Source organism: Bombina bombina, chromosome 4, assembly GCF_027579735.1.
Source record: "Bombina bombina isolate aBomBom1 chromosome 4, aBomBom1.pri, whole genome shotgun sequence".
In the NCBI taxonomy this organism is placed as follows: Eukaryota; Metazoa; Chordata; class Amphibia; order Anura; family Bombinatoridae; genus Bombina; species Bombina bombina.
Genome location: NC_069502.1, coordinates 393,156,745 through 393,180,679, shown reverse-complemented (window position 1 = coordinate 393,180,679; position 23,935 = coordinate 393,156,745). Strand labels below are relative to the sequence as shown.

At 37.9% G+C, this 23,935-nt stretch overlaps 1 protein-coding gene across 1 annotated transcript in view; it reads left to right on the top strand.

Moving 5' to 3' along the window:
* Positions 1-23,935, top strand: part of CCDC39 (coiled-coil domain containing 39) — a 151,888-nt gene that overhangs the window by 13,533 nt on the left and 114,420 nt on the right. The window contains 2 exon segments of the mRNA XM_053710170.1: positions 337-495; positions 2,033-2,125. Coding sequence (XP_053566145.1) covers positions 337-495; positions 2,033-2,125 — 252 coding nt within the window.

Below are 23,935 nucleotides of genomic sequence, written 5' to 3'. Positions count from 1 at the left end.
TCAAATCAGAGAGAATGATTTTCTTTGGAAATGCCTCCGTTTGTACGATTGCTGAGGAACACATGACACCACTGGCTCTCTGAGAAAGGATGATGTTTGAACAAGGGTGCACAAGACATATGTACATATGCTCAGTTGCTTAGTAAACGCTATTACTGAAATAGTGTAGTGTAAAAATGCTTCTTTTCAAACTGAAATGCATTTCTGTACATTTCAGTTTTGAGTGTTATAAGTGCATGTGTCTGAGTTACTTTAGTATATTAAATAAATAACAGATATTTAGAATTCAACTAGAATAATTTTGCATATGCCTTTCTTTTGTTGCAAATGTTTTAGAATAACATTTTCAAATGCACACAAAAACTGGAGAACCTTAAGTGTCGGCTCAACTGGGATCAGCAGGCTTTGGAGGCCTGGTTAGAAGAATCAGCACGCAAAGATGAAGATTCAGTGGCTATCCAGAAATATGCTCAAAAAGATGATGGAAAGATTAAAGTAAGTATAATAATGTTTTTTTTTATTTGTGAGTACCCAGATTTCACCTTAAAATGATATGTTTTTTTTTCTGGTGCTATTTGACACCAGCATAATGTATAGAGTCATTTGTTCTATGGTTATATGAAATGTTTCAAATCTTGAGCATTGCACCTCGTGCCGCTCAGAAGAATATAATGTCATTAACAATCCTTTAGTCTTGAGCAGTAGGTATGTGCTTTTTCCTAAAAAAAATAGTCAGTCATTAGAAAAATATGTTTTTCAAGATCCAAATAAATCTGACATCTAAAAAAACTGTGTTTACACAATTTGTTGAAGATACCAGCAAAAAGCTGCACAGATAACCTGTTTAGTTCTGCTTACAATTAATTGAGTCCATCTCATCCAGTATGAATGGAAGAATAAACCTGCTTCTGGTAGCCCCCACCCCCCTCAGCTAGTATCCCCGGGTTTCAGAATGTCTTTTATAGAGAGCACCAGTAAATCATTTAATCATTCACCTTGATTGTGCTCAAATACAAATTTTCCAATATAATGGCCAGTGATGGTGGCAGTGAAAAGTGCTGAGAACAGATTTGCTGATCCTAGTTGTATGGCTTTGTTTTCATCAGCAGTAGCATATTGTGGGAAGTAAGCTACTGAAATAGAACATTTAGAACCAGAAAAATAAAGAAAATTCAGTTAGCTTACGTACAAGAATTACCTTGGTTTAGATATTACTGTATCCTGAAGATTGGTGTAGCCCTGTTGAAGTCACATTCCATGTTAAACAAGAACCTTTTGAGAAGTTACTTATAAAAAGCTTGTCTTTTAATACAGAATATTAGAACATCTAAAATATATCACTGTTTACTGCAATCGGTATCCTTATGAGAACATAAAAATCCATTGACTGTACAAGGTAAAAAGAAAACCTAAACAATCAGCTTTAGAATTAGTGGATGTTATTGTTTGGATGCAGTATTTTAAAATGATAACAGATTTAAATCATTAAACCATTTAATACTACAACTTCTATATCTTGTACAATACTATATTTTGAATAAATTGTGAGGAATAATTATGATTAGCACTATGATCAATTTAGTACTAAAATAGCATTTTAAACACTTATAAAGTTATATTAATTGAGTGTATATTGTTGCTTGGTTTTATGTTTTTTTTTCATACAGTTGTATTAGTGTTTTTTAAATATTTCTCATGTTTCTACATGTTGGTAACAGTGTTTCACGTTATATTTACATTGTTACAAATGTGCAGTAGTTTGTATCAGATTTGGATAGTCATGTAATGAGCGCTAGCCTATAGGGTCGTATAGGTTACAGTCTTTTTCTGACTGGCTACCTCTGGAGTAATAAAGAAAAACAGAACATAGAGGAAAGAGATAATGTTACACATGGTGATTGTTAGTGTAGAGTGTGAATTGTGTAAGAGAAAGCATGGTGAAGTATTAGAAAATGACACAATAAGTCATTGCACAGTTTATATCTGCTTCTTCATTAATGTAATATTAATATATAACATTATGCCTTTGTAGGAGCTATCTCTGCAGATTGAGAAGATGACAACGGAATCTAATCAAAAGCGTAAATTTTTGGACAATGAGTTGACAGAAACCATAACTGCACAGGTGTGTATACACTGATAAAACTGATAACCTAGCGCTGCGGAATCTGTTGGCGCTCTACAAATAACCGAGAATTATAATAATAACCTATTTTTTACATTACTAGTTCTGCCCTCTTCGCCTTACCTAATAAAACAGTATTGGGAAACGTTCTGACCCGGGACTCATTTTAGTGCTTCAACAACAGTGTTTTACCTCATATATTCTTTTTTTCTAATAATATGAGAAAGATTTCTTTGGCAAACTGTACATCAGTGCGATTTAAGCTCTTATAACCTTGCAATAATCTTTTTGAGCTGATAGCCCAATAGCATATTTGTTAGGTGTTATTTTCGGGGGGGGGGGGGAGTGTCAGTTAGTATTCTACACCTTCACCTGGAACTGAATGGGTTACCTGACGAGATATCTCTGGAACGCAGTAAGTCAGTCTAAAAGCTGTTTATTGGAAGATGCACAATACTTTTTATAGGCAATAGTTACAGCATATAGGGTTAAACAACGACGTGTTCATAACTACATCATCTTACACAGTATTTCTCAGGAACAAAGAAGCTCATTATAATATAATTGGGTAAAAGAGGAGTTTTAAAGAGTATTTCTATAACAATAATAAAAGTACATCTGGGCGCATAGCTCAGCCCAAAGCAAGGCCGTTTGGGCATCTTACATAGATAACGGGGCTTCCAGGCATATTGCCAGGTACATTCACAATGCCATTATATCTATGCAAGTATTACTAACATCTACAGACTTCTTGGTACATAAGCTGTTATAATAAACCATTCTTAACAAAATAGATGCCTTAAGACAAAATGGCGTCAGTAATGCTAATATATCCTAACATACCACCCTTTTATTCTACCAGAATAACATACTATGAGAATTGAATGACTATATAAAAGGCACAGGAAATTACTAAATCTATTAACCACAATATAAGCCTAATACTTCGGTATAACATGAATCTATGTGAGAATACTGTAGAGAAATGTATTCACATTTCCTGTTATAATATATTTATTTATTTATAAAATATTTTACCAGGAAGGATACATTGAGATTTCTCTCGTTTTCAAGTATGTCCTGGGTCCACAAGACATTGCATTGATACAATAGGGTACAATAAAATACAAAAACAATAATAATACACAATATATGCAAAAAATTTAACATAGAACAGGTAGGAAATATTTAATCAACCATGAAAGGTGCATTCTGTTTTGAGATTTGTAGAGAGGGATCTCTTAAAGGATATTAGGCTTGGGGAAGGTTTGAAAGTGTGCAGGAGGTCATTCCATAATTGTGGTGCTCTGTAGGAAAAGGAGGATCGAGCTGCTTTCTTTTTGTATTGAGGCAAGCTAAATAATGTGCTGGTATTGGGTCGGAGGTTATAGGAGGTGGGAATAGCCGGGGAGAGCATTCTGCTCAGGTAGGGTGGGAACTTCCCAGAAAGGCTCTTAAACACAAGGCAGGAAAGATGGAGGGAGCGTCTGGATTCCACAGACAGCCAGTTTAGTTCTTTTAGCATGTCACAATGGTGGGTCCTGTAGTTACATTGTAGCACAAAGCGGCAGAACGAGTTATACAATGTATTAAGTTTATTAAGGTGAGTTTGCGGTGCAGGTGCATAAACTACGTCCCTGTGATCCATGATAGGCATCAGCATTTGCTGTACAATCTTTTCCTTTACTGTAAGGCTGAGGCAGGATTTGTTTCTGTACAGGGCACCTAGTTTTGGATAAAGTTTAGATGCAAGTTTTTCTATGTGGAGGCCAAAAGAGGGATTGGGGTCTAACAACATACCCAAGTATTTGAAAGCGTGGACTGCGGTCATCGTGCAATTGGATTTTGTTTTGATGCGTAGATGGGAATTTTGTAATTTGTGTAATTTAGGTCCCGTTCCAAAGATCATTGTGACAGTTTTGTCAGTGTTTAGGAAGAGTTTGTTTTTTGAGATCCACTTTTCTACCTTTGTGAATTGGTCTTGGAGCACTGCTTCAAGCTGCGGCAGATCGGAATTGTTTGCATAGATTACCGTGTCATCTGCGTACATGTGTACAATTGAGGATTTGCAGACAATAGGCAGATCATTTCTAAATAATGTGAGTAGTAGGGGGCAGAGAATGGAACCTTGGGGAACACCACACGTGACTGGGAGAGGGAGGGAGTCGCTGTCAGAAACGGAGGCATTTTGTGATCGATCTGATACATATGATCGAAACCAGGTTAGCGGACGATCACCAATACCTGAGTTTTTTAGTTTGAGCAGTAGTATGTCGTGGTCTACTGTGTCAAAGGCCTTTACAAAATCAAGGAAAATAGCTCCAGTTAGGTCTCCTTGTTCCATGCCAGTTTGTATGTCGTTGCAAACTTTTAGGAGGGCAGTTGTAGTGGAGTGATTCGGTCAGATAGTTAGATTGTTGGTAATACTCACATAGTTGCGTATGGACACATTTTTCTAAGATTTTTGACAATACTGGGAGCAAATATATAGGACGATAATTAGAAACCAAGGTTAACTCCTCACTTTTATGGATAGGCACTACTCTGTATGCTTGAACTTTGACCACAATGAATCCCAAAACTGGTACATTTGAATGAGGTCAGCTGTGATCCAATTTAAGTGTGCTCGTTTTACTCTCACCTTACGCAACGGGGCATGCAAATTCCAAACTTGTAGGAGTTCAGACTGAAAGAATTCAACTGCAGAATCTAGATCTGGGATTAGGTTTAATCTGTGCTAGGGGAGGTTCTTGATGTCATTTAGAAATGATTGAAGATTACATTTTTTGAAGGACCTGGTGATTTTAACCTTAGGAGAGGATTTAGTTGCCTTTATTTTGCGCACTCAGTACACTAGGCAGTGGTCACTGAAATAGTTAGGGAGAACACCTCCCTCCTGGATTCAGTCCTCCTGGATTCAGTCGGGAGAAGTGGAGAGAATCCAGTCAAGCAGGGTGTGATTATGGCTTTTGATGTTTATGCGAGTTGGGGAGGAGATTAATTGCGTTAGCTGCAAAGATTTAAACAGCGAGCGACAACTATTATTTTTTGGATTCAGCCAATCAATATTAAAATCTCCAAAAACCAAAATTTCACTTTTTGGGTTTTGAGCTATGGTTTCACTAAGGAGATTTGCTATGTCAGAAAGGGAATGTACAGGGGAGTTAGGTGGGCGGTAGATCCCTGCAACAATTATTGATTTACTGCATGGGATCTCAATTGTGCCAGAAAGGAAATCAAAGGTGGCAGGAGAGCTAGATTTTTGTAAGGGGGTGTACTTTGTGGAATTGTCAACATAAATTACAATGCAGTCTCCTCTCTTTGCTCTATCATTTCTATGGCATGAATGCCCATGTATTACAATGGCAGGGTCAGGTATTTTTGCGGTTAGCCACGATTCAGAGATCACAATGATTTTGGGCTTGTATTGTAAACACCAAGCTTGCAGTGCATCAATTTTTGGTAGTAAGCTGTGGATATTACAGTGCACAAAGGAGAGGCCTTTTTTAGCTGGAAGGCTAGGAATGGAATTTGTTAGGGGACCAGGGTTAGACTCTACATAATTTGCAAGGGCAAGTAACATAAGGAATAGGAATTTGGAAATAATTTTTGTTTGACCATATAGTGAATGTGATACTTTATAATATTGTGAGGTGGGGGTAGGAGGGTTATTTTTTATAACTTTCCACCAGCACTCAGCAGATAAGTTACAGCAACAGAGCAGGCCATGGTGTATGATAATTTGTCTTCCAGTTAGATGTGTGTGCTTATGGCGGTTATTATGTGAACAAAATTGGAGTGAGAAAAGGGTTATCATGAATAACAGTATGGTCATATTTGGATTCATGTTAGTGATATGAGGTGTGTAGATAAAAAATAAATACACTATTGATGTGTGATATATAGCTATTTGTAGGAAAAGAGGGTATGTATTCTATAGGGTTAAGTAAAAGGAAGGATGTGCTGATCAGTGTTTGCAGCTGTCATTTAAGGAGAATGAAAGTAGTGTGGGAGACTATCTATAAATGAAGAAATGAGCCTGGGGTGGGTGGGGTGAGGGGCGGGGTGGGAGGGAAACTATCTTCCAGAAGCTACCTGTTTGCAAAGCAGGGGAACAGCTGAAATAAGTTCTGTATTTTCTTGCAAGGCTTGGGTAGATATGCTTTAAAATCAGGCTGAAGGAGAGAGATATATTAGCGTCAGATTGGCCTGCAAAAATTTAAAGGAATGGGGAGGGTTTATCTATGGACATTTGAGCTAAGGGTCATTCAAGCAAAAACACGGGGTAAGTTAAAATTACAGAGATAAGACAGAGGTATTCATGTAGGGGAATAAAACCATTAAAGTACAAAAAAGATATATGGGCCTTAGCTGGTTAAAACTAACTTTTAACATAATGGTCAGACATAATAGTGATAAAATATGCATTTAGGTAAAATATAATTATATTACTATCTTCCAGAAGCTACCTGTTTGCAAAGCAGGGGAACAGCTGAAATAAGTTCTGTATTTTCTTGCAAGACTTGGGTAGATATGCTTTAAAATCAGGCTGTTTGCAAAGCAGGGGAACAGCTGAAATAAGTTCTGTATTTTCTTGCAAGGCTTGGGTAGATATAGACAAAATTTAATAACTGAATAGGCCAATAGGGCACAATTTGTCACTGCTCATAGGTGCGGTCTCTCCAATGCCCTCCGTCTACCTCCCAGCATCCTCAAACTACTGGTCTTATCTGCACAAAGACCCAACCAGCCCCCTATCTACCCCCAAACAATGCTGCATCTTTATTTATCAACCTGCATAGCTAGCATCCCCAAATAGCATCTACAGTTTCCTGCTCTGTACACTCTCCACAGTGAAGCATGACATGGGAACAGCATAAGTATCTCTGGGTGGCCTCTGATCACTTTAATAACATTCTTTGTTCTCTTAGAGCTCCACCTCCCTCAGACACTCTGCTTCAATTCCATAGTCCATTTGCAGTAGGGGTGCTTTGCCAGTGTCCATCTGCAGGTATATGCTGTAAGTCTGATGGTTTGTTCATGGGGTAGACAAGGATAGCAGGTGGATCCTCATAGCAAGCAGACACTCAAGTCAGAAGGAGTCTAAGGAGATAATGAAACAGCACAAGATGAGCACACACCCTGATACAATCACAATTATGTCCAATAAAACTTCTTTCACCTTTTTGTAAGCATCACCATTTCCTTAAATAGCTTAACTTATCCTATGTCATTTAAAACCAGGAAAACATTGTGGATATATAATACAAACTAAATACATTGATTATACTTTTACAGAGAATAACTCACAGCTTCTGTATACAATTTAAATGATACCTTAAACACGAATACTAAGCAAGTAAAAACTGCTAGACTTCATCAAGAGGCTGTATGGTTATGCTAAGTAACTTATGCTAAGGCCTGCCCTGCAACAAAAATGAATAATAAAACAGTCAATAAAAATATTTTCTTTAAAATTAATTTCTTCACACCTTCTTTTTTGAACTACTAAATAATAAAAATAACCTAGTGTTGCTTTATTCTGCAAAGCAACTTGATGTAATGTTTAACATTTTCCAACTATGATCTTAAAGTGAAGGTAAAGTTATCGTTTATTGAATCAAATATACCATTTCTCCCTATAACCTTATAATAGTCGCTAAGTCATCTTTTTATTTTTCAAATATTTTTCTTAAAAAAACTAATTTCCAATTCCCTACTGTTTATCTCCCGGCTCCTCCCAAGCCCTACTTCCTTCTTAGGCATTTAGTTATGTCTTCAGCGGTCCCACCCGCTCTCAAATGCGCGTGCACAACCCCGAATTCAATTGCGCATGCGCTACTCGCCGATGGTAATCAATGCCCATCCTATTACTTTAAAATGCGCATGCGCTAATTTGCCTTGTAACATAGTAGTGAATAAATAGGTATATTCATTTACTACTATGCAATCAGAGACAGGAGCTGCATTTATTGCTATCGCTGAAACGTTTCTTAAAAACATCGATCTATTAACTTTCTCCTAGATTTAGAGTTTTGTCGGTAAAGACCCGCGTAGCTAACGCTGCTTTTTTTTCCAGCGCACCCTTCCAACAACGCTGGTATTTAGAGTTGTCTGAGGGGCTGCGTTAGGCTCAAAAAAGGGTGCATTGAGCCTAACTTAGCTCCACTTTAACCCTCAATACCAGCGTTGCTTACGGTAGCGGTAAGCTGGAAAAACGTGCTCGTGCACGATATCCCCATAGGAAACAATGGGGCAGTTTGGGCTGAAAAAAAACCTAACACCTGCAAAAAAGCAGCATTCAGCTCCTAACGCAGCCCCATTGTTTCCTATGGGGAAACACTTTATAAGTCTGCACCTAACACCCTAACATGAACCCCGAGTCTAAACACCCCTAACCTTACACTTATTAACCTCTAATCTGCCGCCCCGCCCCCTCGCTATCGCTGACCCCATGCACCCAGAGGCAAGACTTGTTCTTTACTTTTCTGCAATGAGATTTTTTTGTGAAAATTTATCTGCAGGTTCATTTTTTAAATAAAATTAAATTTTAAATTAGACGAGTTTACACTAAGGAACCAGTTTAATTTGCAATTGGGTTAACTGAAGAATTAAGCAATTTTTAATGTTTTATAATAGTTATAGTGCAGTAGTTGAAAATTGCATTGCAAATTAGCTGCATACTGAAAAAAAAGACATTTTAAAATGTCTTCTAATAAATCTGTTTCCTTTTCTTTTGATCTAACATAGAAATGTAGTAATAAAAATATGCAGTGCTCTTATATTCAGAATAAACAGCTTTGCAAACTTGGAAAGGCTAAGAGGCGGGTTTGAAAAAATCTGAGAGACAGTCAACAAGCAATGCGCTACTGCATATTTGACTGCTCACTTCAAACAGCAGTTTGCCCTGGATTGCACTGTTTAAAGGGACATAATACTCATATGCTAAATCACTTGAAACTGATGCAGGTATAACTGTAAAAAGCTGACAGGAAAATATCACCTGAGCATCTCTATGTAAAAAAGGAAGATATTTTACCTCACAATCTCCTCAGCTCAGCAGAGTAAGTTCTGTGTAAAAAGTTATACTCCGCTGCAGCCCAGCTGCAGGAAAAAAAAAATGAAGAAATGAACAGCAGCCAATCAGCATCAGCAGTGCTGAGGTCATGAACTCTTTTACTGTGATCTCATGAGATTTCACTTAACTCTCATGAGATTTCATAGCAAACTTCCTTTAAACAGAATAGGGAAATAAGATGAGAGTGCACGTAAGCTCGCCCCTTCAGCTGTCCCGGGACAGACATACTGATTTGCTGCTTAGAAATCCTTTACAATGGGATGTGGCTACTGAGGAGACTTTTGAGGTAAAATATCTTTCTTTTTACATAGAGATGCTCAGTGTGTATTTTTCTAGTCAGCCGTTTACAGCTATGCTGCATCACTTTCAAGTGTTTAAACATTTGGGTATTATGGCCCTTTAAGGAAAATTTACACAGTGCAGCAAGAGCACAGCTCTGTTTGTAGAGAATAGTCTAATGTGGAGCAGCACTACAAAATTCAAGCGCTAACAGCTCCTGCATGTGTCCTGTTCTTTCTGCAGACATGCTGCATTTTCTGCGATGACATCTCACATCACTGTATGTTCTGCCTTGGGGCCCCTGCATATTATTATTAACCCCTAATCTTCCGCTCCGGACACAGCCGCAACCTACATTATCCCTATGAACCCCTAATCTGCTGCCTCTAACACCGCCGACCCCTATATTATATTTATTAACCCCTAATCTGCCCCCCCAACGTCGCCGCTACCTTACCTACACTTATTAACCCCTAATCTGCCGACCGGACCTCACCGCCACTATAATAAATGTATTAACCGCTAAACCGCCGCACTCCCGCCTCACAAACACTATTAACCCCTAATCTGCCCTCCCTAACATCGCTGCCACCTACCTACAATTATTAACCCTTAATCTGCCGCCCACACCGTCGCCGCTACTATAATAAAGTTATTAACCCCTAAACCTCAACCCTAACACCCCCCTAACATAAATATAATTTAAATTAAACAAAATAATATTCCTAAAATTAACTAAATTATTCCTATTTAAAACTAAATACTTACCTATAAAATAAACCCTAATATAGCTACAATATAACTAATAGTTATATTGTAGCTATATTAGGGATTTAATATTTATTTTACAGGCAACTTTGTATTTATTTTAACTAGGTACAATATAGCTATTAAATAGTTAATAACTATTTAATAGCTACCTAGTTAAAATAACTACAAAATTACCTATAAAAATAAAATCCTAACCTAAGTTACAATTAAACTAACACTACACTATCATTACATTAATTAAATAAATTACCTACAATTACATTAAAATAAATACAATAAAATAAACTATTCTATAATACAAAAAAACAAACACTAAATTACAAAAAAAAAATGACAAGCAGTTTAAAATAATTACACTTAATCTAAGCCCCCTAATAAAATAAAAAAGCCCCCCAAAATAAAAAATTCCCTATTCTAAAGTTCACAAAGTAATCAGCTCTTTTAACCGGCTCTTAAAAGGGCTTTTTGGCGGGGCCTTGCCCAAAGTAAAAAGCTCTTTTGCATGAAAATAAAAATGCAATACCCCCCCCCCAACATACAACCCACCACCCACATACCCCTACTCTAACCCGCCCAAACCCCCCTTAAAAAAAAACCTATCGCTAACCCCTTGAAGATCTCCCTACCTTGAGTCTTCGTCACTCAGCTGAGCCGAATTCTCATCCAAGGTGCGCAGAGGAGGTCAACATCCGGTAGAAGTCTTCATCCAAGCGGGGCAAGAAGGAGGTCCCTCCATGCAGGTTGAAGTCTTCATCCAGGCGGCGTCTTCAATCTTCATCCATCCGGAGCGAGCCATCTTCAAATGAGCCAACGCAGAGCCATCCTCTTCTACGACGGACTAACGAGCGAATGAAAGGTTTCCTTTAAGGGACGTCATCCAAGATGGGCGTCCCTTCAATTCCGATTGGCTGATAGAATTCTAGCCAATTGAAGGGACGCCATCTTGAATGACGTCCCTTAAAGGAACTTTCATTCATCGTTAGTCGGTCGAATGGGCTGGTTAAAAGAGCTGATTACTTTTGTATTTTAGGAATAGGGTAGGGAATTTTTTATTTTGGGGGGCTTTTTTATTTTATTAGGGTCTTAGATTAGGTGTAATTAGTTTAAACTGCTTGTAATTCTTTTTATTTTTGTAATTTAGTGTTTGTTTTTTAATTATAGAATAGTTTATTTTTATTGTATTTTTATGTAATTGTAGGTAATTTATTTAATGAATGAATGATAGGTGTAGTGTTAGGTTTAATTGTAACTTAGGGTTAGGATTTATTTTACAGGTAATTTGTAGGTTATTTTAACTTGGTAGCTATTAAATAGGTTATGAACTATTTAAAGGGGTCATAATACCCAAATGTTTAAACACTTGAAAAGTGATGCAGTATAGCTAGTAAAAAGCTGACTAGAAAATATCTCCTGAACATCTCTATGTAAAAAAGAAAGATATTTTACCTCAAAAGTTCCTCAGTAGCCACCTCCCATTGTAAAGGATTTCTAAGCAGCATTTTAGTGTGTCTGTTCTGGGACACTCTTAGGGGATGAGCCTCGTGCACTCTCATATTATTCCCTATTCAGCTTACTATTAAATCTCATGAGAGTTAAGTGAAATCTCATGAATCACAGTAAAAGAGTTCATGACCTCAGCACTGCTGATGCTGATTTGGCTGCTGTTCATTTCTTTCAGTTTTTTAATTTTTTTTTTACCTGCAGCTGGGAACAGCTGAGTATAACTTTTTACACAGAACTTACTCTGCTGAGCTGAGGAGATTGTGAGGTAAAATATCTTCCTTTTTTACATAGAGATGCTCAGGGGTTATTTTCCTGTCAGCTTTTTACAGTTATACTTTTCAAGTGATTTAGCATATGAGTATTATGTCCCTTTAATAGCTATTGTACCTAGTTAAAATAAATACAAAGTTGCCTGTAAAATAAATACAAATCCTAAAATAGCTACAATGTAACTGTTAGTTATATTGTAGCTATATTAGGGTTTATTTTATAGGTAAGTATTTAGTTTTAAATAGGAATAATTTAGTTAATTTTAGGAATATTATTTCGTTTAATTTAAATTATATTTATGTTAGGGGGGTGTTAGGGTTAGAGTTAGGTTTAGGGGTTAATACATTTTTTATAGTAGCAGCGATGGTGCGGGTGGCAGATTAGGGGTTAATAATTGTAGGTAGGTGGCGGCGATGTTAGGGAGGGCAGATTAGGGGTTAATACAAATTATTATTGTGTTTGCGAGGCGGGAGTGCGGCGGTTCAGGGGTTAATACATTTATTATAGTGGCGGCGAGGTCCGGTCGGCAGATTAGGGGTTAATAAGTGTAGTTAGGTAGTGGTGACGTTGGGGGGGGGCAGATTAGGGGTTAATAAATATAATATAGGGGTCGGCGATGTTAGGGGCAGCAGATTAGGGGTTCATAGGGATAATGTAGGTGGCGGCGGTGTCCGGTCGGCAGATTAGGGGTTAAAAAAATGTATTACAGTGGCGGCGATGTGGGGAGGCCTCGGTTTAGGGGTACATAGGTAGTTTATGGGTGTTAGTGTACTTTATAGCACAGTAGTTAAGAGCTTATATTCCGGCGTTAGCCCATAAAGCTCTTAACTACTGACTTTTTTTTTTGCGGTTGGAGTCTTGTCGGTAGAGGCTCTACCGCTCACTTCTCCCAAGACTCCAAATACCAGCGTTAGGCAGATCCCATTGAAAAGATAGGATACGTAATTGGCGTAAGGGGATCTGCGGTAGCCTGAATCGCGGGGGTAGGGAAAGTGAGCGGTAGACCTGTACCTGCCTGACTCTAAATACCAGTGGGGCGGCCAAAAGCAGCGTTAGGAGCCCTTAACGCTGCTTTTGACGGCTAACGCAGAACTCTAAATCTAGGTGATAGTTTGCCCAATTATACTATAGAATCTATAGTACAATTGGGCAAACCGAGTTGATAGATCAATGTTTTTAAGAAACGTTTCAACGATATCAATAAATGCAGCTCCTGTTTCTGATCGTACAGACAGGTAACAAGGCTGTGCAGGTAACAAGGCACATTATTACAACTTGAGCAGGTTATAAAAGGCGTCTGTAAAAAGAGATGACGTAGTCTGTGGGGATTCCCACCTGGTAGTAGGAAACACACATGCGCGAAACAGGAGCGCGCAGGGTTGAGAAACCTAATAAAACTCATTTGCATATGCGGCGACGAGTAAAGCGGTGCATGACGTCGGTTGACGGCCGCCTAACGGCCTAAAAATCTGTTGGTTAAAAAAAACACGTGATTGAAAGTAAAAAAAAAAAATTTTACAGGTTCAATTTGGGAACGAAAAAAAAATCAAATTATAAAGGTAATATATTTAAATATAACGATTTATATCAAATATGATGAATGAAAGTCATATTATTTTTAAACATTTAATGATATTATAGATAGAGATGAGGTTAACTTTACCTTCACTTTAATAGAGTTAGCTGTCTCATCTGATATACACTACTAATTTAATAATTATATTATGCAACTTAAATTCTCTCACACTCCTGTATGAGGAAAGAATACAATCATAACATAACATATTTTTAAAGGTAAACATCTTTATGGTAAGATAATACCTTTCACTGACAAACATCTGGAATTACAAAACTCAAATTGCAGATACCATACCAGTTAATAAAGGGAAAAATACATTTGCTTTCATAACGCAGCTCCAATAAAAGCCATTGTAGGTAGAAAATATACCATCAATATCACTATAATTATACTACTCCCAAAAACATATTTCTCTGTATAATTGATATAAATTTCTAGCTGAGACGTGCCCTCACTCAGGGCCGGACTGGGAAATCAGACCGGCCCTGGAAATTTGTATGGCCGGCCCAGCCCCCCCTCTGCCTCAGATCCCCCCCCCCCGGCCCTGCAAATGTACAATCGTCAGGTTTACAGGCTCACTCAGATCATCAGCATTAAGTGTTGCATAGCACATATTTCAAAAACAAAATCATATCACACTAAATGTTAATAGGTAGCATATACATCTAAAATGGACAGACAGTGGCTGCGTATATTCTCATCCTGTCAGAGAGTATATTAACAGCATGTGTTATATCAAAGTAGCCAAGCTATAGATAATCTATAGAAGTTTACACCTCGTCGTGGGTTAGATCATGTTTATATCAGGCTAAACATTTCAGCAAAAACAGGGAAAAACAGGGAAATCATTGTAATTAGGAGCCAAATATATATATATATATATATATATATATATATATATATAGTTCTCCATGTTATAGACTCTTGTGCCAAAACCCCTGCTTCTGACCTCATTTTTAGTATTCATCTACTAATAAATTAGCCTGCATTGCCTGCTCTCACCGGCTGTCACTCGACTGTTGGCTCTGGAGACCTCTGATTCTTGCCCGAGCGCCTTGAACTGTGTAGCGCAATGCCCAGTGGAGTACCTAGAGGATGCAGAGAGGATCAGTAGCAGCCAGCAATTAGTCTTATCATTTAGACAAGACAGCAGCATCCATGATCCATCCCCAGCAGGTCTTGCAACTCTTTCCCACGTCGCACAGCAGCCTGTAGCTCCTGGGCGGCAGTGGCACATGCAAAACGGAGGGGGGCGGCAAGCAGCCAATCGGAAGGGGAAGCAGGGTGCTGGGGGCGGGCCATGAGTACGGCACTGCTCTGTGTTCTAACTTCTACTGCCGCCGCGCAGAATAAAGATTACTCAGTAGGGGAGGGAAATCATGGCCCCTTGTTGTACCTGAGGCATAACAATCTATACCACAATAATGCCCCCCGCATGCAGACATGTTACTGGATCTTGTCCGTAATGAATCTCAGATGCATGAAAAAACAAAATGCATGAAATTTACATTAAGTAAGCTTACTCCAAATTGTATTAATACCTGGCACAAGCAGTCTAAGGACTCATAAGGAATTAAACAGTGGCCGTAATACTACTGATTACTTAGAGTGTCCTGACAGTCATTGTGCTGACAGTGCCGTGCGCAGCGCACATAAATAATGTTTCACACTGCTTCAATGCCGGCCGGCCCTGCATGTGCTGAGCTCTCTGTGTAGCTGCCAACTGCCGGCCCACTGCCCAGACGGCCCACCGGGATTTTTTCCGGTATCCCGGCGGCCCAATCCGGCCCTGTCCTCACTGTGTTCTACAAGGGTGAACGGTCTAGAATATTCTGAGATATTGCAGCATTTTCTTTAAACTATAAAGGGGCAAACGTATGCTCTATACTCAGTGGGCCATTCAATAGATTACAATACTGCAAGGTTTAGAGTTACACTTATCTAAAGGGTTACTTTGTTTAAGTACATAAACTATAATGTTGTACTAATACAAATAAGGCATACTTTTCTGCAGACAAAGCTATATGACTTCTTATAACTTGTATGATCAATAAAAATAACACAATTACAAGAGAATACAAAACAAGCAATAGAAGTAAACAAGTTAAAACAATACTCCCCTAATTTAAATGTGGATGACTCTGTAACAGTGTAACAGGTCAACAGGTCCTTAATTCCAATAGGCAAGGCACAGTAAAGAGAAGGATAGTCTTTATGTCCCTAAGACACCCATCATATGAAACAGTCATAGATTACCCAGAGTCCAGTTCTGGGTCTGGTACCAGCATGCAAAGCAAAGAATGGATCCAAAAGATAGTTCAGCACTTTTTACTGTAGTGTGGTGGTTAAAACAAACTTGACAAAAGGTCTTTTATCTTCTTTTATATTATATGATATATGAAAAACTCAAAAATAATTTAGTTAGTGTTTTTACTTTCTGGATACAGCTTCATGATCTCATCCTGCAAATACAAATATTGTGTTAATAACAACAACAAAAAAAACATTTTAGATTCATTTTCTTACTTAAAAACAATCACCCAAATCACATAAAGATACTCATCTATGCTCCTCTATGCTCATCAATACTCCCCCCGTTGTTTGCGTGAAGCACCTTATGTGTCACGCAAACACAATATGACAGCAAACTAAAAGACAATCCATGCACTCCTAAAAGAAGTAGTATACTATTCTTAAAATCAGACAAAATCAAATACACCTCAATATTCAATATTCCATTCATACAGCACCCTTCCACACATATTCATTAAACATAAAAACATAACATTCTCCTAGAAAACACTTAAAACCAACTGTCCATTCCACAAAACAAAACATTAACAGCCGGCACAAACTTTTAACAACCACAATCAACCTGAAATTTAACACATATATGTACATTCACTGAAACACAGCACTGAAAAATACTACATTCTAGCAAAACACTACAAATAATTAAAATCCTATAACAACCTTCTATGCCCTGGTTTTTCAAATTCTACCCTGCACAATACTATGAGATCATTCTAATAATGCAATCACTTCAGAAGATCAATAAACTCCAGTTGCATATTTACAAATAAAATCCCTAACCATAAATTTACAAAGGAACACACAAACACCTACATACTATATTCTGGGAAAGGTCAGATAATAATGGTACAGCCACTGTTCTATATAGCCCCCTGCTTGCATGCACAGTGTAAACCCACTGTTAAAAAAATCATGTTTGGCACAAATAATTTGTGAAAAGCTCTAGAATCCAGTCTATACTTTTATATAACCAAGATTTTAATAAATACACAATTATTTGATTTATTTTTTTGTATATAATCTGATATTCAACATTCTGCAGCTCTCTAACTAAATATAACAATTGTATACAACAAAATGAGCTTTCTACAAAGAATAAGAATAATAATTTACAATAATAGATTAAAAGGACAGTTTGCCCAAAAATTTCCCCTTTAAATTGTTCCCAATGATCCATCTCACCTGATGGAGTGCCTTTAATTGTTTACAAATAGTTCAGTTTTCCAGGACAATGAGATGTGCTATAACCTGAAACTTAACCCATTGTAATAGGCTGTGATTTAAAAGCACAACAGCAACTATTTCATATATACAAATAAACCTGAAAATACAATTTCTCTTTTTATACTTCACAGCTGGGAATAACAAATCATTGAACTGTCCCTTTAAGGACTGACCATTTATAATATGTATATGAATTATATAACCTAGCCATGATTAGGAAACTTGTGTTATTTACCATAAAATTCTACTTCTTTACTGTATCATAACCTGCATATTTAAATGAGAACCATCACAGCATCCTATATAATAAAAGACAAGAGTTTGTCTGAAGCCGTCATGCGCAGTTCAGACAAACTCTTGCCGCGAGGACCCGGCAGCTCAGCTGAAACACAGAGGCGCGCGAGGACCCGGCAGCTCAGCTGAAACACAGAGGCGCTGCGAGAGACCCGGCAGCTCAGCTGAAACACAGAGGCGCGCGAGGACCCGGCAGCTCAGCTGAAACACAGAGGCGCGCGAGGACCCGGCAGCTCAGCTGAAACACAGAGGCGCGCGAGGACGAGAGAGAGAGAGAGAGAGAGAGAGAGAGAATCACAACACGGCCCGTGTCAACGGGCTTTAGGACTAGTAAATAATATTTCACAGTAATATGTTACCAATTTATATTAAAACTCTTCTGAATTAATCTACTTGCAACAGAAACAGACCCAAATACTTCAGATACATTTAATAACATGCAGCATATAGTCTTTTCTTTTCTACTGTTTTTAACTCCTTGCGGGAATCTTACATTATGCACATAAACCTGTTAATCACTTGCCAGAAAAAAAAACTCTTTTTATTTACCAGAACGTGACCAAAAGTTACATAAACATCATCGCACTTACAAATTCCTTAATTAGTTCACTTACAAAAACAATATATTTATATGTCTCAACAGGTGGAAACACGCTAAATCTCTCTTCAGTCTTTATTTGCATAAAACAAATATCACTTAAAACTAAAAATGCCAATAATAACACACATAATTAATAAGAAACACATACATATGACTTTAAAATCAAGTTCCAACAATAACACTTTAAAATACTTAATTACAGCGTCATATTCCTTAACTAAGAAACACTTTTATATACACACACAGCTCTAGCCTGAATAATTACTATTCAGAAAGAATGCACCAAGGTCAGATATTTACAGCGATACACATGCAAGCTTATATCAACTTGCATACCATAAATTCACTTCCAACAATCAGCAATTTTAACATAGCAAACTTTTAGTGACACAGAAAACACATTTTATTAACGTTCTCTCTCTTTAAGGAAAACATATATTTCAAACATACCAAAGACATTTAGAAATACAATGAGAATAACTTTCCACCAAATTTAAAATGTATCTGAAAGTGTCCGAATTTGCAAGGAATGGACATTTTCCCAGCAGATTGAGACATAAACAAATTTTAGACAGGATAATACATCCTCAGATATTTAGTGTAGAGTAAACCTTTTACACCTAACATGGGACACAGTGAATACATCAGACAGACAAACACTTCTTACATATAAATACACAGAATCTCCTTTTCATTACTGCAAACACACATACAGCAAAAGAAAGAGTTTTCACATACCAAGCTATTTTTGTAAGATACGACCTGTCACATTACAGCATTATGTGCAGGGATTGAGGAACTTTTCCATGAGCACAGTATGCAACAAGCAGCTACAACACATCACTAAGCCCTATAGTTACAAACGGAGCTTCTATAACAGTTTTTTTTTTCTCTGAATATGTGATCTGGTGTGTGCGCTCGGTGGCCCTCCTTCTTTGCCCATAACTTTCTAGCTGAATCTACAGAGCTGTGATCACTGACAGCTTGGAGTGCACAGCTCCCTGCCTTGAAATGAAACTGTTAACCTCTTCGTAGACATTAAAGATGCAATAACAGTCTCCTCTTCTCTGTGCATTATCAATATTTTGCTATGAGCAGACCCCATTTTTTAACAACACAATAAGAGCAGCAATTACTTTCATATTCTTAAGCACAGCACAAATGATACAGCAGTAAAGCACAAGCAATCAAGCAATAAGCATCAACAAGTACCAATTCAGCTCCAGTGATAGGTAAACTAAACTCTATTATATGGATATATAAGCAAACCTCAACACAGGTGAGACTTTAACTCACCGTAAAATAGCGCTACAAACTTGCGCGAGGACTTTAACCACCGCAAGTGTACGCTTACCTTTGCACCTCAACTTGCGCACAAGCAGGACTGAAACCTGTCTAAATTAGCAGGACTGAAACCTGTTTAGAGGGGTTATTACAGCTCAAGACTCAAACTTGCGCTGCCACTATAAATTGCGCTGGGATTGGAACCCACGCAAACCTGCGCCTCCACAGCAGGAACCCCTTATAAAAGGACTTTAACCCTTTATATATATCACTAACACCTTTTATAGAAATAAAAAAAATTTGATTCAGATTCACAGAGGGAAAAAGCAGAGTAAAAAACACTTATCTACTTACCCAGTGTGAATCCCACGCTCTGACACCAGAATTGTTAGGTGTTATTTTCAGTGGGGGGGAGTGTCAGTTAGCATTTACAGTTTTCTACACCTTCACCTGGAACTGAATGGGTTACCTGATTAGATATCTCGGGAACAGAAATCAGACACGCAGCAAGTCAGTCTAAAAGCTGTTATGTTTATTGGAAGATGCACAATACGTTTTATAGGCAATAGTTACAGCATATAGGGTTAAACAATGACGTGCTCATAACTACATCATCTTACACAGTATTTCTCAGAGACGAAAGAAGCTCATTATAATATAATTCGGTAAAAGAGGAGTTTTAAAGAGTATTTCTATAACAATAATAAAAGTACATCTGGGTGCATAGCTCACCCCAAAGCAAGGCCGTTTGGGCATTTTACATAGATAACTGGGCTTCCAGGCACATTGCCAGGAACATTCACAAGGCCATTCTATCTATGCAAGTATTACTAACATCTACAGACTTCTTGGTACATAATAAGCTGTTATAATAAACCATTCTTGACTAAATGGATGCCTTAAGACAAAATGGCGTCAGTAATACTAATATATCCTAACAATATTTGAATATATTTTTTTTTAATTTTGAGAATTTACTGTGTATCACATTTTTAGACAAATTCCATACTTAATGCTCCAGCATATTGGTAATTACTAAAATAATACAGTAATTCTGTAGGGGAAATTTTCCCCATTTGGATGTAGACATAGTGAAACTATTAATATGGGTCTACTTGTGGAATGATAAGATGATTTGGTGATTATTTGAGGAGATCTATAGGATTGGGTTACGAAGCAGAACTTTTACACACCTGTGAGTGTGGTGGTTTTTTTTTTTTAAAATTTTATATATTTATTTATTATTTTTGGGGTTTTTCATTTTATGTAATGAAAGTTGTTTTATGTTTGCTACCTTGGGAAATAGCACTCTATGTAAATATGGATAAATGGTAATAAGGAGTAGGATGTTTTCTTTCTCTATCTTTTTAATCTATTTTACATGTAGAACCTTAAAATCTCAGTGCAACAAATTTTCAACCTTGTACAATGTAAGAAATTCACCCGCATGATACTACTGACATATATACCACACATTGTTTGCTTTCCACATAGGCCCTTCCTCAAAATCAAGCGAAACTGCCAACTTGCGACAAAATCTGCTTGAAATATACAAGCGGTTATTCAAATTTAAGACGTCTAGCCTGATTTATAAGGCTCTTCTGCCAATGAGGCTCCATAACCCTGTCCGCCTGCTCTGATGAGGCGGACAGGAAACGCCACAATTCAACCCGATTGAGTATGATCGGGTTGATTGACACCTCCCTGCTGTCGGCCCATTGGCCGCGAGTCTGCAGGGGGCGGCGCTGCACCAGCAGCTCTTGTGAGCTGCTGGTGCAATGCTGAATACGGAGAGCGTATTGCTGTCCGGATTCATTGATGTCTGTCGGACCTGATCCGCACTGTCGGATCAGGTCCGACAGACATTTGATAATTCGGCCTCAATGTGTGAAATGTTGCAGAAATATTTCACTCTTCCGTCAGCAATATTGATATTCATAAAGCAAGCAGGAATACAAACGATTGTATTCTCATTGCAAAGCTTCGCCAGACAGCAGTGTGGAAAAAAATTGCTGGCATAATGCATCATTTTATTTTATTTGAAGATTTCATCTTTTTTTATGTTTCCAGGCACACACTCCTTAAACTAAGTTACAACAAAAATACTGAAAATAAAAATATGCTTAAAACTAAAAATTTGTGAAGAAAGGCCACTGATAATAAAACCACATTTATCGGGGGGCGGAGCCAACTACCGAACTAGACAGTCGCATGTTTCCTGAGCTCTTAGGCCTGGACTAATCAATATAGTTATTTTCAACAAGATACTGAACTAATTCAGAATATATATATTCGTTACCTAGCCTACAATTGACAGATTGTCTTCCAGAAGACGAGACATGCAATTTACCCAAGTCCCGGTAAACTCCTTTTGGTGAGAGCCCCTGCACTTATGTACAACAAAATCTGCGGGCCTTCCTCCACCGGTACCGACCCGAGCCCATATGAGGCAAAGTCTACAAAAATACCCACAAATGAAGATACCTATGAATCGGTATATGTCTTGCTGAAAAATTTTGGCCGACAGATGACACGCTGTTTCTCTGACCTATCTGACACTTTGAAGTCGACATTGGGGAGAGCAGACTACACCGCGCCAGCTATCAAGAGCCTTGCAGCACACAGGAGGAGATGCCTTTAACCTACCTGCCATTGCCGATTGCCTCATACTTCCCAGCTTTTTAACAATAATAGTGCAGAGACTGGTAAACCCATCGCAGAGAGACATACTACCTTACCTCTCGCTGACCGCGCGACATTTGTGCCGAAGTACCGCAGCGCTATTAAATGAGAATATTCAGCGGGTGGGTGATAGCTGGATGTCTGGGCCCAAACTATACATTGCAGAGCTGGTGGCACTTAGCGGGTCCTTAGCTTATGATAGTGGAAGGTGGCCCGATCACTCAGTTATGGCGCAAGCCTCAGAAGCAACCCACGTGGATAAAGAATCCTCATACATCAAGTTACCGCACATAAGGTCTAGCAGACTGGGTATTGGATAGACTTATTACACTAACCCTGGTCCGTCGAAAGACTTTGCAGTACTGCAGGGTTTTTTCTCTCTGTGAGTTCACTCAGGATTGATAACTTTCCTTTCTGATCTGGTTTATGAACTCTTATTATCCCAGGGTTTTCCACTATATATTAAAATAACATTTTGTATTGCTGAAATTTAGGGACTTGCTGTCCTCTGGAGTGCAGCCTCAATGCACGAAAATTGAATATTAATGTCTGTGTCTGTCCTGCTTCTGGCTCATAAAAGTTTTAATATGTTATATACATTTTTTGGCTAACTATGACTGCATTGTGTGCTTAGTTCAACATTGGTCATAGATAATGTTAATTGTCTGAATAACACTCTGACTAAACTTATGCAGTTATGGCTACTATTCCTATTCTACCACACGCCTTAATAGGACGTCTCTCTAGTATATTTGTAGGTTCTATAAATACTCATACTTTCATAAACCTGCTCTGCTAACTGTAGAGACACTACTAATTTATGGATGCATTATGTATGAATAGGCTATTTTGGGCTGTAACTCTATTACATTCTAGGAGCTATTTTTGGATGTCTTCACTATGCTAATGCAAGGTCCTAATATCCGCCGTTATTATTATTTCTTGTGGAACGATAACACTATTATCTTATTTTTCATGTAATGTACCTTAAGTGCCCCATAGCATAGATAGTCTTTGTACTCCAGCTCTAAAATAGCGGATTACAATTTTTGTGTCACACCGAACTGCACTGTACTATTGTGTTAATAGACTAGGGAGACTCCACTATTTAGTTTTTGATAGGAGTGTATAGCATTGTATTATCTCATGAATATGATTATTACAGTCCCCAAGTCACGAAGTATTGAATGAGTTACATAGACATATGCTCATAGTTACAGAGGTAGGAGTATAATGCTTGGCCATAGGCCTGTGTAATGCCAGAATTAATAATGCAGAACTATATTTTTATCAAAGTTGTTTGCCCTATCGTCGACATAATGCCCCTATGTAGCTGACATTGACTATGAGCACCTTGCTAAAAGCACCATTATCCAGAAAAAGGGCAGACACTTACGCTCCAACCATGTTAGATCTTCCACCAATGGGGTTAGGGACAGGCATGTCAACTTATCAATGTAGCTCAAACCTAGAAGGTAGCTGTATATACTGATGGAAGTAGACATTGTTGGGACAATATACGTAATGTACTATATGGCAGTGAATACATTAAGTGGAGAGCTCATAAGCTTCCAAATATGGGACTTTGTGAATATTGTCTAATACTTTCAGTTTTCCTAATGCATATACTCTGAAAATCAGGGTTCTATATATATTATTGTATAACTACCCAATATCTTCAGTGTTATTAATTGCATATTCTAGTTTAACTATTTTATATCTTTAGCGTTACTAATGGTTGTCAACCTAAGCTACAATTGAGTTTGTGTCTACTATGCTTACACTCTGTTATATACCTTATATATTAGTAACTGCTCATCAGCGATTTTTTATGGGAGACATTTACTACCTCACTCTATCATTTGAGCATGTACCTTATAGATATTGCCACGAAGGTTTGATGGTTAGTTTAATATTGCAGCACATGCTTTA